This window comes from Macaca fascicularis, chromosome 9, assembly GCF_037993035.2.
Source record: "Macaca fascicularis isolate 582-1 chromosome 9, T2T-MFA8v1.1".
Taxonomy (NCBI): Eukaryota; Metazoa; Chordata; class Mammalia; order Primates; family Cercopithecidae; genus Macaca; species Macaca fascicularis.
In genome coordinates, this window is record NC_088383.1 from 19429056 (window position 1) to 19441420 (window position 12365).

At 39.4% G+C, this 12365-nt stretch overlaps 1 protein-coding gene across 12 annotated transcripts in view; it reads left to right on the forward strand.

Moving 5' to 3' along the window:
- The window catches only part of CACNB2 (calcium voltage-gated channel auxiliary subunit beta 2), a 406631-nt gene that overhangs the window by 384885 nt on the left and 9381 nt on the right, over positions 1-12365 (forward strand). For all 12 annotated transcript variants that reach the window (XM_005564746.5, XM_005564749.5, XM_005564747.5 and 9 more), the window contains one exon: positions 5912-6021. In XM_005564746.5, coding sequence (XP_005564803.1) covers positions 5912-6021 — 110 coding nt within the window. The remainder of the gene's footprint in view (positions 1-5911; positions 6022-12365) is intronic.

A 12365-nucleotide genomic window follows, 5' to 3' on the forward strand; every position in this document is an offset into this window, starting at 1 on the left:
TGATGGGTGCCATCATTGAATGTTAAGCCAGCTCCTGAAGCATCAAAGACATGACTAGAGTCCAAAATGGAAACCTCAAAGTTTAAGAGTAGCTTATTACAGGGGACCTGGAACACACAGGCTAGTGTATATTTCTGTATTTTTAACCAGATAAATGCAGTGCTTTTCTTCTCCACATTCCTTTCCTCCTCCCATCCTAACAATGCAACTACAATAGATCAGGACTCCCCAACCCCTGGGTCACGGATCAGTACTGGTCCATGGCCTGTTAGGGGCCACACTGCAGGGGGTGAGTGGCAGGGGAGTGAGCAAAGCTTCATCTGTATTTACAGCCACTCCTCATCACTCACACATTACTGCCTGAGCTCAGCCTCTTGTCAGATCATCAGCGGCATCAGATTCTCATAGGAGCACAAACTGTACTGTGAACTGTGCATGCGAAGGATCTAGGTTACACGCTCCTTAGCAGAGTCTAATGTCTGGTGTTCTTTCACGGTCTCCCATCAACCTCAGAAGGGACCATCTAGTTGCAGGAAAACAAGCTCAGGCTCCCACTGATTCTACATTAGGGTGAGTTGTAGAATCATTTCATTATCTATTCTGATGTAATAATAATAGAAAGAAAGTGCACAATAAATGTAATGTGCTTGAATCATCCCAAAACCATCTCCCCACTCCGACTGAACCGGTCCATGGAAAAATTCTTTCATGAAACTGGCCCCTGGTGCCAAAATGGTTGGGGACTGCTGCAGTAGCTAGTATTTTTTGGTTTCAGGATTCTTTTACATTTCTTAGTATAGTACTTTCTTTCTAGACCACACCTACTACTACAACCATTTCTAATTTATATTGACTTTTGGCAGGGGATGCAAGGGCAGGAGGGAAACTTGTAGGAGGACAAGTATTGTTAGTAAGTGACCAAGCAGGCTGGGCACAGTGGCTCACGCCTGTAATCCCAGCACTTTGGGAGGTGGGTGGATCACGAGGTCAGGTGTTCGAGACCAGCTTGGCCAACATGGTGAAACCCTGTCTCTACTAAAAATACAAAAATTAGCTGGGCGCATTGGCGGGTGCCTGTAGTCCCAGCTACTTGGGAGGCTGAGGCAGGAGAATTGCTTGAACCCGGGAGGCGGACGTTGCAGTGAGCCGAGATCATGCCACTGCACTCTAGCCTGGGCAACGGAGTGAGACTCTGTCTCAAAAACCAAAACCAAAACAAAACAACAACAAAAAAAGTGATCAGGCAAAGAACTGAAAGGAGAGAATGAGGAAAACAAAAACTATTATAAGTTTCAAGGTATGAAAAGGCTTTATAATCAAGGACTTCATAACCAAATATTCCTAATTAGATTTTTAAATTTTCCATATCTTTAAGAAATATTTTTTCAGTTTGTGCCAGGAACATAGAACCTTTAGCTTGGACCAAGGCTACCAGACACTGGCCAAGTATAAAAGGCGTACCTCTAATCCGCTCCATTTAGCTTTTGTTTCTTTATCCTTGGCTCTGTCATTTATCACAATTTGGAATTGTCAAATGAGCCTGAACACTAAAAAAATTCTGCTAACAAAGGCATTGTGTTTTCCATGCCTGAGTCAACCCACTGCCCTTTCCTAAATGCCAAAGATGGGGAAATGGGATGGAATTTCCTGGATTACAACTTGTACTTAAACCTGAGTAAGTTTTGAACTTGGAAGACACATTCCAGCCAGAGAGGGTGGATTTTGGACCCATGTTCAAGTGTATCAACCACCCAGATTGGTTTTATTTAAGAAACAGATGAACAAAATATCTTAAAGTATCTGTTTTTTTTCTAGCCAGAAGTAATTTCCGTATGGTTTAATAGACCTGTCTTGGCTCATCTTGACTTATAGAGATTGGGGTTCAATATTCTAGCCCTGTTGTCCCCAGTTAACAGTCCTCAGAGGAAGAAACGAGTCGGTAAGGCAGACTTGAAAAGCCACGTACAAATTTAACATTTTTACCCATGGCAAGACATCTAGAGTAACTGAATTATTGACTGTTTTTGCTTTTAGCAAGGCAAGACAGCAGTAGAGGATGAAAATTCATCAAAAGCATCAGGTGTGTATGCACACATGACATTCTAAAAGAGAAAAATGAATTATTCCTTAATCATCTATTAAATAAGCTAAATTTATTTTATTTTTTTTAAAGTTTAAGCCCAAGAGGAGAAAATATGAAAGGAAATGTTAGTTATGCAAAAGGTTCTAAGTAGTCAAGAATTCCTTTTCTTTTCTGAAACCCACTTATATTCATATGCAGAAGCCCTGGGGGCTTGTGAGAATCACATTCTGGTTAAGTAGTGTCAGTGTGTCAGATCAAAGAAGAAATAAATCCTTCTCCTCCTTCTGTTGTGTGTAATAAAGTAGCCCATTTAAAACTCGATTCACAGTAACCAACTGTGTCATGTAAACAAAGCAATCTTCAGATTCACCTTGTAGGATGGTGACAGGTAAATTAACAAGGAAATTGAGAACAAGAAGGAAAGCTACCTGGGATAAAGTCAAGTTTCTTTTGTTTTTTTTTTTTTTTTTTTTTAATTCAGTGACTTTCAAAACATCAGCAATCAGCCCTGAAGTGTTTGGAATGCATACTGAATTGCTATAGGGATAAATATACCATTGCCAGAATCTTCTGCAGTACAATCTTACTAGAAATCAATAATCCCAGGGCTGGGCGCAATGGCTCTCACCTGTAATCCCAGCACTTTGGGAGGCTGAGGCAGGCAGATCACTTGAGGCCAGGAGTTTGAGACCAGCCTGGCCAACATGGTGAAACCTGTCTCTACTAAAAGTACAAAAATTAGCTGGGTGCAGTGGTGGGCACCTATAATCCCAGCTACTCAGGAGGCTGAGGCAGGAGAATCGCCTGAACCCAGGAGGCGGAGGTTGCACTGAGCCAAGGTTGTGCCACTGTACTCTAGCCTGGGTGACAGAGCGAGACTCTGTCTTTAAAAAAAAAAAAAAAAAAAAAAATTTAAGCAAATGTAAAAAGTTGTTTATCTCATGGAAACCACGAGGAAAATACACAAGAAAAAGTACATTAGGCTGGGTGCAGTGGTTCACACCTGTAATCCCAGCACTTTAGGAGGCCATGGGAGGAGGACTGCTTGAGCTCAGAAGTTTGAGACCAGCCTGGGCAACATAATGAGACCCTGTTTCTACTAAAAAAAAAAAAAAAAAAAAAAAAAAATTAGGTGTGGTGGCATGCACCAGTAGTCCCAGCTACTTGGGAGGCTGAGCCGGGGGATCACTTGAGCCTGGGAGGTTGAGGCTACAGTGAGCTATGATCACACCCTTGCTCTCAAGCCTGGGTGACAGTGAGATGCTGTCTAAACACACACACACACACACACATTATATGACATAGTTCATTTGACTATTATTTACATAATTACAATAAATATTAAATATGGAGGCAGCCAAAATTACAGTTTGTCTATTTGAATCTCTCTGGGACATTCTAGCCTGCTGCAGTCTAGACTGTTTCTCTCTGTGCTGGGTGTCATTCTGGAACATTCTGTGTTATGTCCTTGGGGATTCCTTTCACCTTTCTTTTGGGTCGAAGCTCCTCTTTCCCAGATCCCTTGATTTCTTTCAAGCTTTCCTGTCATTTGAGTCAAAAACCTTCTCCAGTAATTTCCCTAGGAAGAGTACATACATGTTTTTTTCAATAGCCTGAATGTTTACAAACCTTTCTGTTTAATTGCTAGTTTAAATGCTTATGGTATTCTGATTGAAATAGTTTTCCTTTCAAATGTTGAAGCCTTTTTTCTCCATTATCTTCTGGCCTCCATTGTTGCTTTGAGAAGTACAAAGCATTCTAGTGCTTGACCCTTTGGGACCTGTCTTTTTCCTCTGAAACCTTATGGGTTTCTCTTTGTCCCCAGTGTTATGAAATTTATAAAAATACGTCTTGGTGTGGATCTTTCAACCCGTGTGCCGGACTCTTTCAATTCGGAAAATCAGACCCTTAATTCTGGAATTAATTCTTTATTTTCTTTCCTCTGTCTTCTTTATTATCTTTTTCTGAACTACTGTAATTTGGAATTTGAACCTCTTGGGTGATCTCTACTTTTCTTACCTTTCTTCTCCGGTCTTCCAACTCTTTTGTTTTACCCTTTGGAGATGTTACTTTTCTTTTAACCCTTCTTTTGATTTTTTTCTATTTCTATTATCACGTTATTTCCAAAAGCTCTTATTCTAAGTCTTTAAATATAAATTTGTTCTAGTTTCATAGATAAAACCATCTCTTAGCTTTTAACTATGAATAATTGTCATAGTTGATTTTTCTGTTTGTTTTGGTCTCTCATGTTAGAGGTCTTCTGAAGATGCCTGACAAAAGTCCTGCGCTCGAATTTTAAAATAAAGCATAAAATAATTAATCAGAAGTTCTGTGCTCATAGGTGGAGCTTGTCAACTTTGTGTTTCTGTGTATGGCAATCTTGCTAGACAATTTACATAGGAAACCTCCAATATCATTACCTTTGGGTCTTTACTCTTTGGCAGTCAGATTCCCCAGAGAAGAATCATCCATTCTGACCCCTGGGGATATAAATATAAGCCTGGTTACCAAAATTGTGCAATGAGGAAAAAGGCTGAAGACTCAACATTCAGAATCCTTTCTTTTCCATCCAATATTCCCTGCTCCTGTTCTGTCTAGGGTCTCCTGGTCAGAGGCCCTCTTGTATTGCCTGCAAGGTAACAAATCTGGGGTCTTGTACCACACAGGAAAAGAACTGTCACCTGGCTATTTAGTATTGTGAAGGGGCGGTGGAGGGCTGTAACTGAAACAGACTTTTAAACCAAACCTTTCCTTTTCGCCCCACCTTCATTTGCTACCTTCTTTAGAAATATTGTGAGCCTTCAATTTTGCTTCACAGCTTTTTCCTACTGCTGACTTGAATATTCAGCTTTCTCCAGTCTAAGTCATTTGCTATTTCCAGCTCCCAAATTTTGTTGCTCTCATTTCTACCTTATCTAAAATGATACTCCCAATTCATTATTGTCTTTCATAATACCCTGTATGTTCTTTCCACAACAATCATCATCTTTAATTATTTTCCTTTATTATTTATCTCTGCCACTAGACCATTAGCTCTCTGAGGGAAGACCGGTTCTTATTTATTCTTCATGCCTATCACAGCACTGAACTATGGCACAGAGGCTAGGAATATAGGGTCAGGAGTCTCGGTTCAAATCCCAGTTCTCCCACTTAGTAAGTACATACCCTTGGATAAATAATCTCTCTGTGGTTCTCATTCTTCATCAGCAACAGTGAGATAATAATAGATGTTTCTCCTAGAGCTTTTTGGATGATTTAATAATTCAAATAAAGTGTTTAGTACTTATCTGACACTTGTAAGCAACCAATAAATGCAATGTAAAGCAGGTGCAGGACAGGCCCAGGTGTGGTGGCTAACATCTGTAATCCCAGCACGTTGGAAGGCTGAGGTAGGCGGATGACTTGAGGCCAGGAGTTCGAGACCAGCCTGGCCAACATAGTGAAACCCCCTCTCTACTAAAAATACAAAAATTAGCCAGGTGTGGTGGCACACATCTGTAATCCCAGCTACTCCAGAGGCTGAGGCAGGAGAATCACCTGGACCTGGGAGGTGGGGATTGCAGTCAGCCAAGAACACGCCACTGCATTGCAGCCTGGGCGAGACTCTGTCTCAAAACAAACAAACAAACAACAAAGTAAGGCAGGTGTAAGATAAACAGAAATGAGTAAGTCAAAAGAAAAAAAAATGAGTAAGTATCCTAACACATATGGTTTGAAAATATGGTCGCTATATATATTTCAAACTTAGATGAATTGGGGGCATATACTTCTATGCCCTTTGATTAGACCAATAACCTTAGGGTCTTCTGTGACTTTTTTCTCCAACAGGATATCCATCACAAGGGTCACCGCTGACATCTCGCTTGCCAAACGCTCAGTATTAAACAATCCCAGTAAGCACGCAATAATAGAAAGATCCAACACAAGGTCAAGCTTAGGTAAGTCTGTGCAATGAGCTTACGCTTTTTAAACTCTCCTCTCCTGATGTTGATGATGAGAAGATCTAACAAGATGATAATTCTATGTGTCACAGAGTATAGGAAAAACAGGCGTGTGCTGCCAGTAGCTGTTGCTATGGTCTTACTGATTTCATGGTGTGGAAGGATTTGTTATGATAGTTTGAAGTTAAGAATTCCACAGGCTGTCAGCATTAATGTTTTGGTTGTGGTTTGTTTTCACTAATGTGAGCTTTCGTGTCTGCAGACTCTAAGATCTCCTGGCTTTGCATCAGTGTTACCATGAGCAAGTTTATTAACCTTTTGAAGTTTCCATTTCCTCATCTTAAAAAAAGAAATAACTACCTCCTAGAATTATTGCAAGGATTAAACATGATACGTGCTCAATAAATGATAGCCATTATTATGCTAAATATTCCTTAATTCCTGATGTATATCAATAATGAAATCATACTCGGAGAGTATAATTTGTGTGTTTGGAAATCGGTAAAGGATGAAATCAATTTTTATTTATTGATAAATAAATATTTATTGATAGATATCGATATGTTTTATTTGTAAAAACAGTGTAGGGAGTTATTGTGTTTACAGGGTGGTATGTGGATACTGCTTATTAACATGTACTGAATTGATCAAATTGAAACCCTTCTGCTGCTATTTAATCTTTTTGGTATGTGCTTGGAGTTTTAGGTTAATCACTGTTACACAAGTTGCTTATTGGATTGTTGGGTTTCTGTTTTTATAAAGTAAACTTTCTGAGAGTTGTGTCAGATCTTTGAGCTTAATTTTTCTCTGTTTATAGGTTAGATATACAAATCCTCTGAGAGGCTGGTTTCTAACATAGAAGTTCTTCATTTACTCTGAAGTATGATTATATAAATAATAGAAAAACTGTTATAAATAATAAGCTTTATCTGTTAGCAATGAGCATGATACATTATAGAACTCAGTTTTGTTTCTCACCTAACAACCCTTCATTGGCAAAACTTCAGTAACAGGTTTAGAAATATATTTGAGGAAAAAATGTAATCATGTGTTTTGCTTACAGCAATTCCTTTTTATGTCCTTATCATCTGTCACACTTAAAACTCTTTCCACACATCATTTGATGCTCACAAGAATTACTTTTTATTTTGCTTTTTTGAGAGAGGGTCTCACTCTGTTACCCAGGCTGCAGTACAGTAGTGTGGATCAGGGCTCACTGCGCCTTGACCTCATAGGCCCAATCAAACCCCCCACCTCAGCCTCCTGAGTATCTGGGGCTACAGGCACATGCCACTACATCGGGCTAATTTTTTAAAGAGATGGAGTCTGACTGTGTTGCCCAGGCTGGTCTCAAATTCCCAGGCTCAGGCAGTCCCCCTGCCTTGGCCTCCTAAAGTGCCAGGACTACAGGTATGAGCCACTGCACCTGGCCAAGAATTATTATTAAAATGCTCATTTCATAGATTAAACTGAATTAACCAAGTCAGGTAATTTTTTAGACTCATTAGTGGAATCAATTACTTAACAGATTTCCTTAGATTGCCAAGATTTTTTTGCAACTACTGATTATACATTGTTTTTAAATGAATCTTCCAGTCTATGTATTTCATAGAGCATACACTAGATGCCAAATATCACGCGAAAGCCCACAAATAAAAAAATGAACTGATGAAGCCCCTTCCCTCAAGGAGCTGGGTGTAGCCATAAGGCGAATCATTGAAGAGCCCATCGAATAGAGGGTAATGAGCAAAGTGGTCCAGCCATGAACTGGCTGCCAAAGAGCTGATGCTGCAGGAGGCACAGGGAAAGGCTTTTCCAGGGAGCTGATCCTGAGCTGAGACTTAAAGATGACAGGATTTAGCCAAGAAAAAGGGAAACGTGTGCAGACGGGTGACAGTGATTCGAGACAGTGAAAGCCACTACAGTCTTCTGAAAAACGTAGGTGCTTCATTTAAGCTAAAATATATGGTTTTAAAAAGAGGGAGATGCGAGATGACACCAGGGAGATAGGCAGGGGTAAGATGTGAAAAGTTTGGAGCTTATTTGTATTAGTCTGTTCACAGGAAAAAAAAAATGTGATCATGTGTTTTGCTTATAGCAATTTCCTTTTTTATGTCCTTATCTGTCACACTTAAAACTCCTTCCACACATCATCTGATGCTCACAAGAATTACTGCTAATAAAGACATACCCGAGACTGGGTAATTTATACAGGAAGGAGGTTTAACAGAATCACAATTCCACATGGCTAAGGAGGCCTCACAATCATGGTAGACGGTGGAGAAGGAGCAAAGTGACGTCTTACATGGCAGCAGGCAAAAGAGAGCGTGTGCAGGGGAACTTCACTTTATGAAACCATTAGATCTCATGAGACTCATTCACTATTAGGAGAACTGCATGGGAAAGACCTGCTCCCATGATTCAGTTACCTCCCAGCAGGTCCCTCCTATGACACGTGGGAATTATGGGAGCTACAATTCAAGATGAGATTTGGGTGGGCACAGCCAAACCATATGATTATTCTTAAGTTGGTAGGTGACCATGTACAGACCAGAGGGATTCATTCATTTAGCAAATACTTGAGTACCAACGATGTGCCAGGCATTATTTTGGTGCCAGGGACACAAAAGTAAAGGACACAAAGTACTCTTTCTCAGAGTGTTTGTTTTACAGGAAGACATGGACAAAATCTTGTATATATAGACAGACAGACAGATGGTTGGTCAGTGGTTGAGAATTCTAAAAGCAGCAGATCAAGGAGTAAAGAGTGAGCCAAGGAGGAGGCTGTAATTTTATTATAATAAAAATGCAAAAAGTACAAAAATGCAAAAAAAAAAAAATGCAGTTGGATAAAGTGATCTAACACCAAACCCATTTTATAATAAAGTGTAGAGTATCTCATGTGATGTGTTGAATACTAAAAGTGAGAAACAGAATGGTTGTATGGGGACTCAAAGTTCGGTTCCTACTGTACGTATATTGCTTTCACACTCTCTCAAGTTGAAAAATCTTTAAGTCAGACCATCATAAGTCATGGACTGTCTGCACTTACTGTAGGCCAAGTACTGTAATAATTGTAAGGGAAGCTTTGTGTATGGATTCATTTAGTCCTCATTTCCATAATACAGATAAGAATACTTAGGTTCTAAGAGGTTCAATATGTTACCCAATGACCTTACAGCTCTATGAAGTGATGACGCTTCACTTCTGCCCCCCGAAGTCACTTTGATATGTAGCAGTGGGGACAGAGTAGCAGAATTTACTAGTGTGGGGAGAAAGGTAGTTAGAGAAGGCTTTACAGATTTTTTGTAAGATAAGGCAGGTACTGGTCAAAATTAAGAGTTTTGTGTGTAGTAATTATGAAAATGGCATTGGAATAACACATATGGCATTAAATAACTTATACTAGAGGTATCTCCAGGTCTTAATTCCTAACTGACCACTTAGGTGTCCCTCAACACTAGCCACAATGAAAGTAACCATCTCCACTCTCTATTATTACAGTATTGTTTGACTACAGAAACCTCCTTCTAAATAAGTTAACTTCTGTTTTTTGTTTTTTAAGTTCATAGCACCCAGGTTTTAAGACTAGTACTCATCAGTTATTTTTCCTGAGTCTTCTCCTCCTCCCACCCTGATAGGCCCCAGTGTGTGTACTGTTACCCTCTATGTGTCCATGTGTTCTCATCATTTAGCTCCCACTTACAAGTGAGAACATGTGGTATTTGGTTTTCTGTTCCTGCGTTAGTTTGCTATGGATAATGGCCTTCAGCTCTATCCATGTCCCTCGAAGGACATGATCTTGTTCTTTATGGCTGCATAGTATTCCATGGTGTATATGTACTATGTTTTCTTTATCCACTCTATCATTGATGGGCCTTCAGTTTGATTCCATATCTTTGCTATTGTGAATAGTGCTGCAGTGAACATATACGTGCATGTATCTTTATAACAGAATGATTTATATTTCTTTGGGTATATACCCAGTAGCGGGATTGCTGGGTCAAATGGTATTCCTATCTTTACGTCTTTGAGGAATTGGCATACTGTCTTCCGCAATGGTTTAACTAATTTACACTCCCATCAACAGTGTATAAGCGTTCCTTTTTCTCCACAACCTCAACAGCATCATCTGTTATTTTTTGACTTTTTAATAATAGCCATTCTAACTGGTGGGAGATGAAATCTCACTGTGGTTTGATTTGCATTTCTCTCATGATCAGTGTTGTAGCTTCTCCTCTGTATCTTAGAGGAAACATTGATTCTTCCTGGGTGTTGTTTATAGATATTAGAGATATAAAGCATGGAAAGGTATTATTCATTTTTCAGTTTGTTTTAATTCAGTGGGTATACGAAACAGTGGGAGTTGAGGAAAGCTTGTCCCCTCTTCAAGATGCTGAGGTCCATTCTTTCATTAGCTAGGGTCATGTGCGTCCGTGTGAAGAGATCACCAAACAGGCTTTGTGTGAGCAACAAGGCTGTTTATTTCACCTGGGTGCAGGCGGGCCGAGTCTGAAAAGAGAGTCAGCAAAGGGTGGTGGGATTATCATTAGTTCTTATAGGTTTTGGGATAGGCAATGGAGTTAGGAGCAATGTTTTGCTGGCAGGGAGTGGATCTCACAAAGTACATTCTCAAGGGTGGGGAGAATGACAAAGAACCTTCTTAAGGGTGGGGAAGATTACAAAGTACATTGATCAGTTAGGGTGGGGCAGAAACAAATCACAATGGTGGAATGTCATCAGTTAAGGCTATTTTCACTTCTTTTGTGGATCTTCAGTTGCTTCAGGCCATCTGGATGTATACATGCAGGTCACAGGTGATATGATGGCTTAGCTTAGGCTCAGAGGCCTGACACTAGGCCAACTCAAAAGAATCAAATTGACTTTCAGTTTCAGAAACAAACATTGGGGGAGTTTCTGACATTTCTTTATTATAGTAAATTCTGATCATGATATACTCTGTCAAAGGAAAATTCCATGCATGGATATATTCCTTTTTAAAAGCATCATTTTTACTTTGAAGTCAAAAGTATTATCAGAATTTGTCATTGATCCTTAAGGTTGTATCTACTAATATGGTGTTCCACCAGGATTCTGAAAGTCCACTTTAAAATCTTTTAAAAAATCTTTCCCTTTAATTAAAGGAGTATAAAGTATGTATGTAAGGCTACCAGAAATATCTTTATATATGTGTATATATTAAAACATATGTTAATATATTGACATAATAGAAATAATATCTGTATATGTAATATTTTTTAAGGTTATCCAGATTTTATACAACGAGCACATATTAGGGCCGGGCGCAGTGGCTCATGCCTGTGATCCCAGCACTTTGGAAGGCTGAGGAGGGAGATCACTTGAGGTCAGGAGTTTCAGACCAGCCTGGCCAATATGGTGAAACCCTGTCTCTACTAAAAATACAAAACATTAGCTGGTCCTGGTGGCACATGCCTGTAATTCCAGCTATGTGGGAGGCTGAGGTGAGAGAATCACTTAAACTGGGGAGGCGGACGGAGGTGAGCCAAGACTGCACCACTGCACTTCAGCCTGGGAGATAGAGCGAGACTGTCTCCAAAAAAAAAAACACACACACACACACATATTAAACTTATAATCAATAAAAATAGTGCTCAATCCTTTAAAAGCAAGGAGTTACATGGGATGCTGTGACTATCTGAACACTTATTATTAACAGATGAAACAAAGATGAAAATCTTTGTGATCAGATTTGTTAATTCTTACAATAAACATTATTTTACGTTGGAACTTGACTGGGGTTCAGTGGCCCAATGTCATTTTAAAGCTAGTATCTCATGTAGTTTGGGCCCTGATTTTTTAAAGATATCTAGGTAAACAAAAGGACTCAAGTCATAACATACCGTGAGGCAGATGGATTAGTGACCAGAGAGATACCTTTTCTTCAATAATGTACTAGTTAAAATTATCTCCAGGAAGCTTCTGGCATGAATCAAACTGCCTAAGAGGAATTAAAACATAATTGTAAATCCACATTTGCTAGCATAAAAGTCTCATGGAATTCAACCTGCATGACTGCAGTGGTAACTGTAAGCTATGTACTCTGCTTTATAGACCTATGCTGCCTAGTAATAGTAGCTTCTGGCTATTTATTGAATTTTAAAAATTTAGTTGCCTGTTCACACTAGCTATAGTTCAAATGCTCAGTAGCCCATTAGCTGTTGCCACGCTGGATCACATATAGAGGATATTTCCCTCATCGCAGAAAATTCTGTCAGTCCTGTTTTTGACTCTTTGGAGATCATGGAACAGTAAATGAACTGAATGTAATTTTCTTGGAGTTCAAGTAGATATTTAAATGT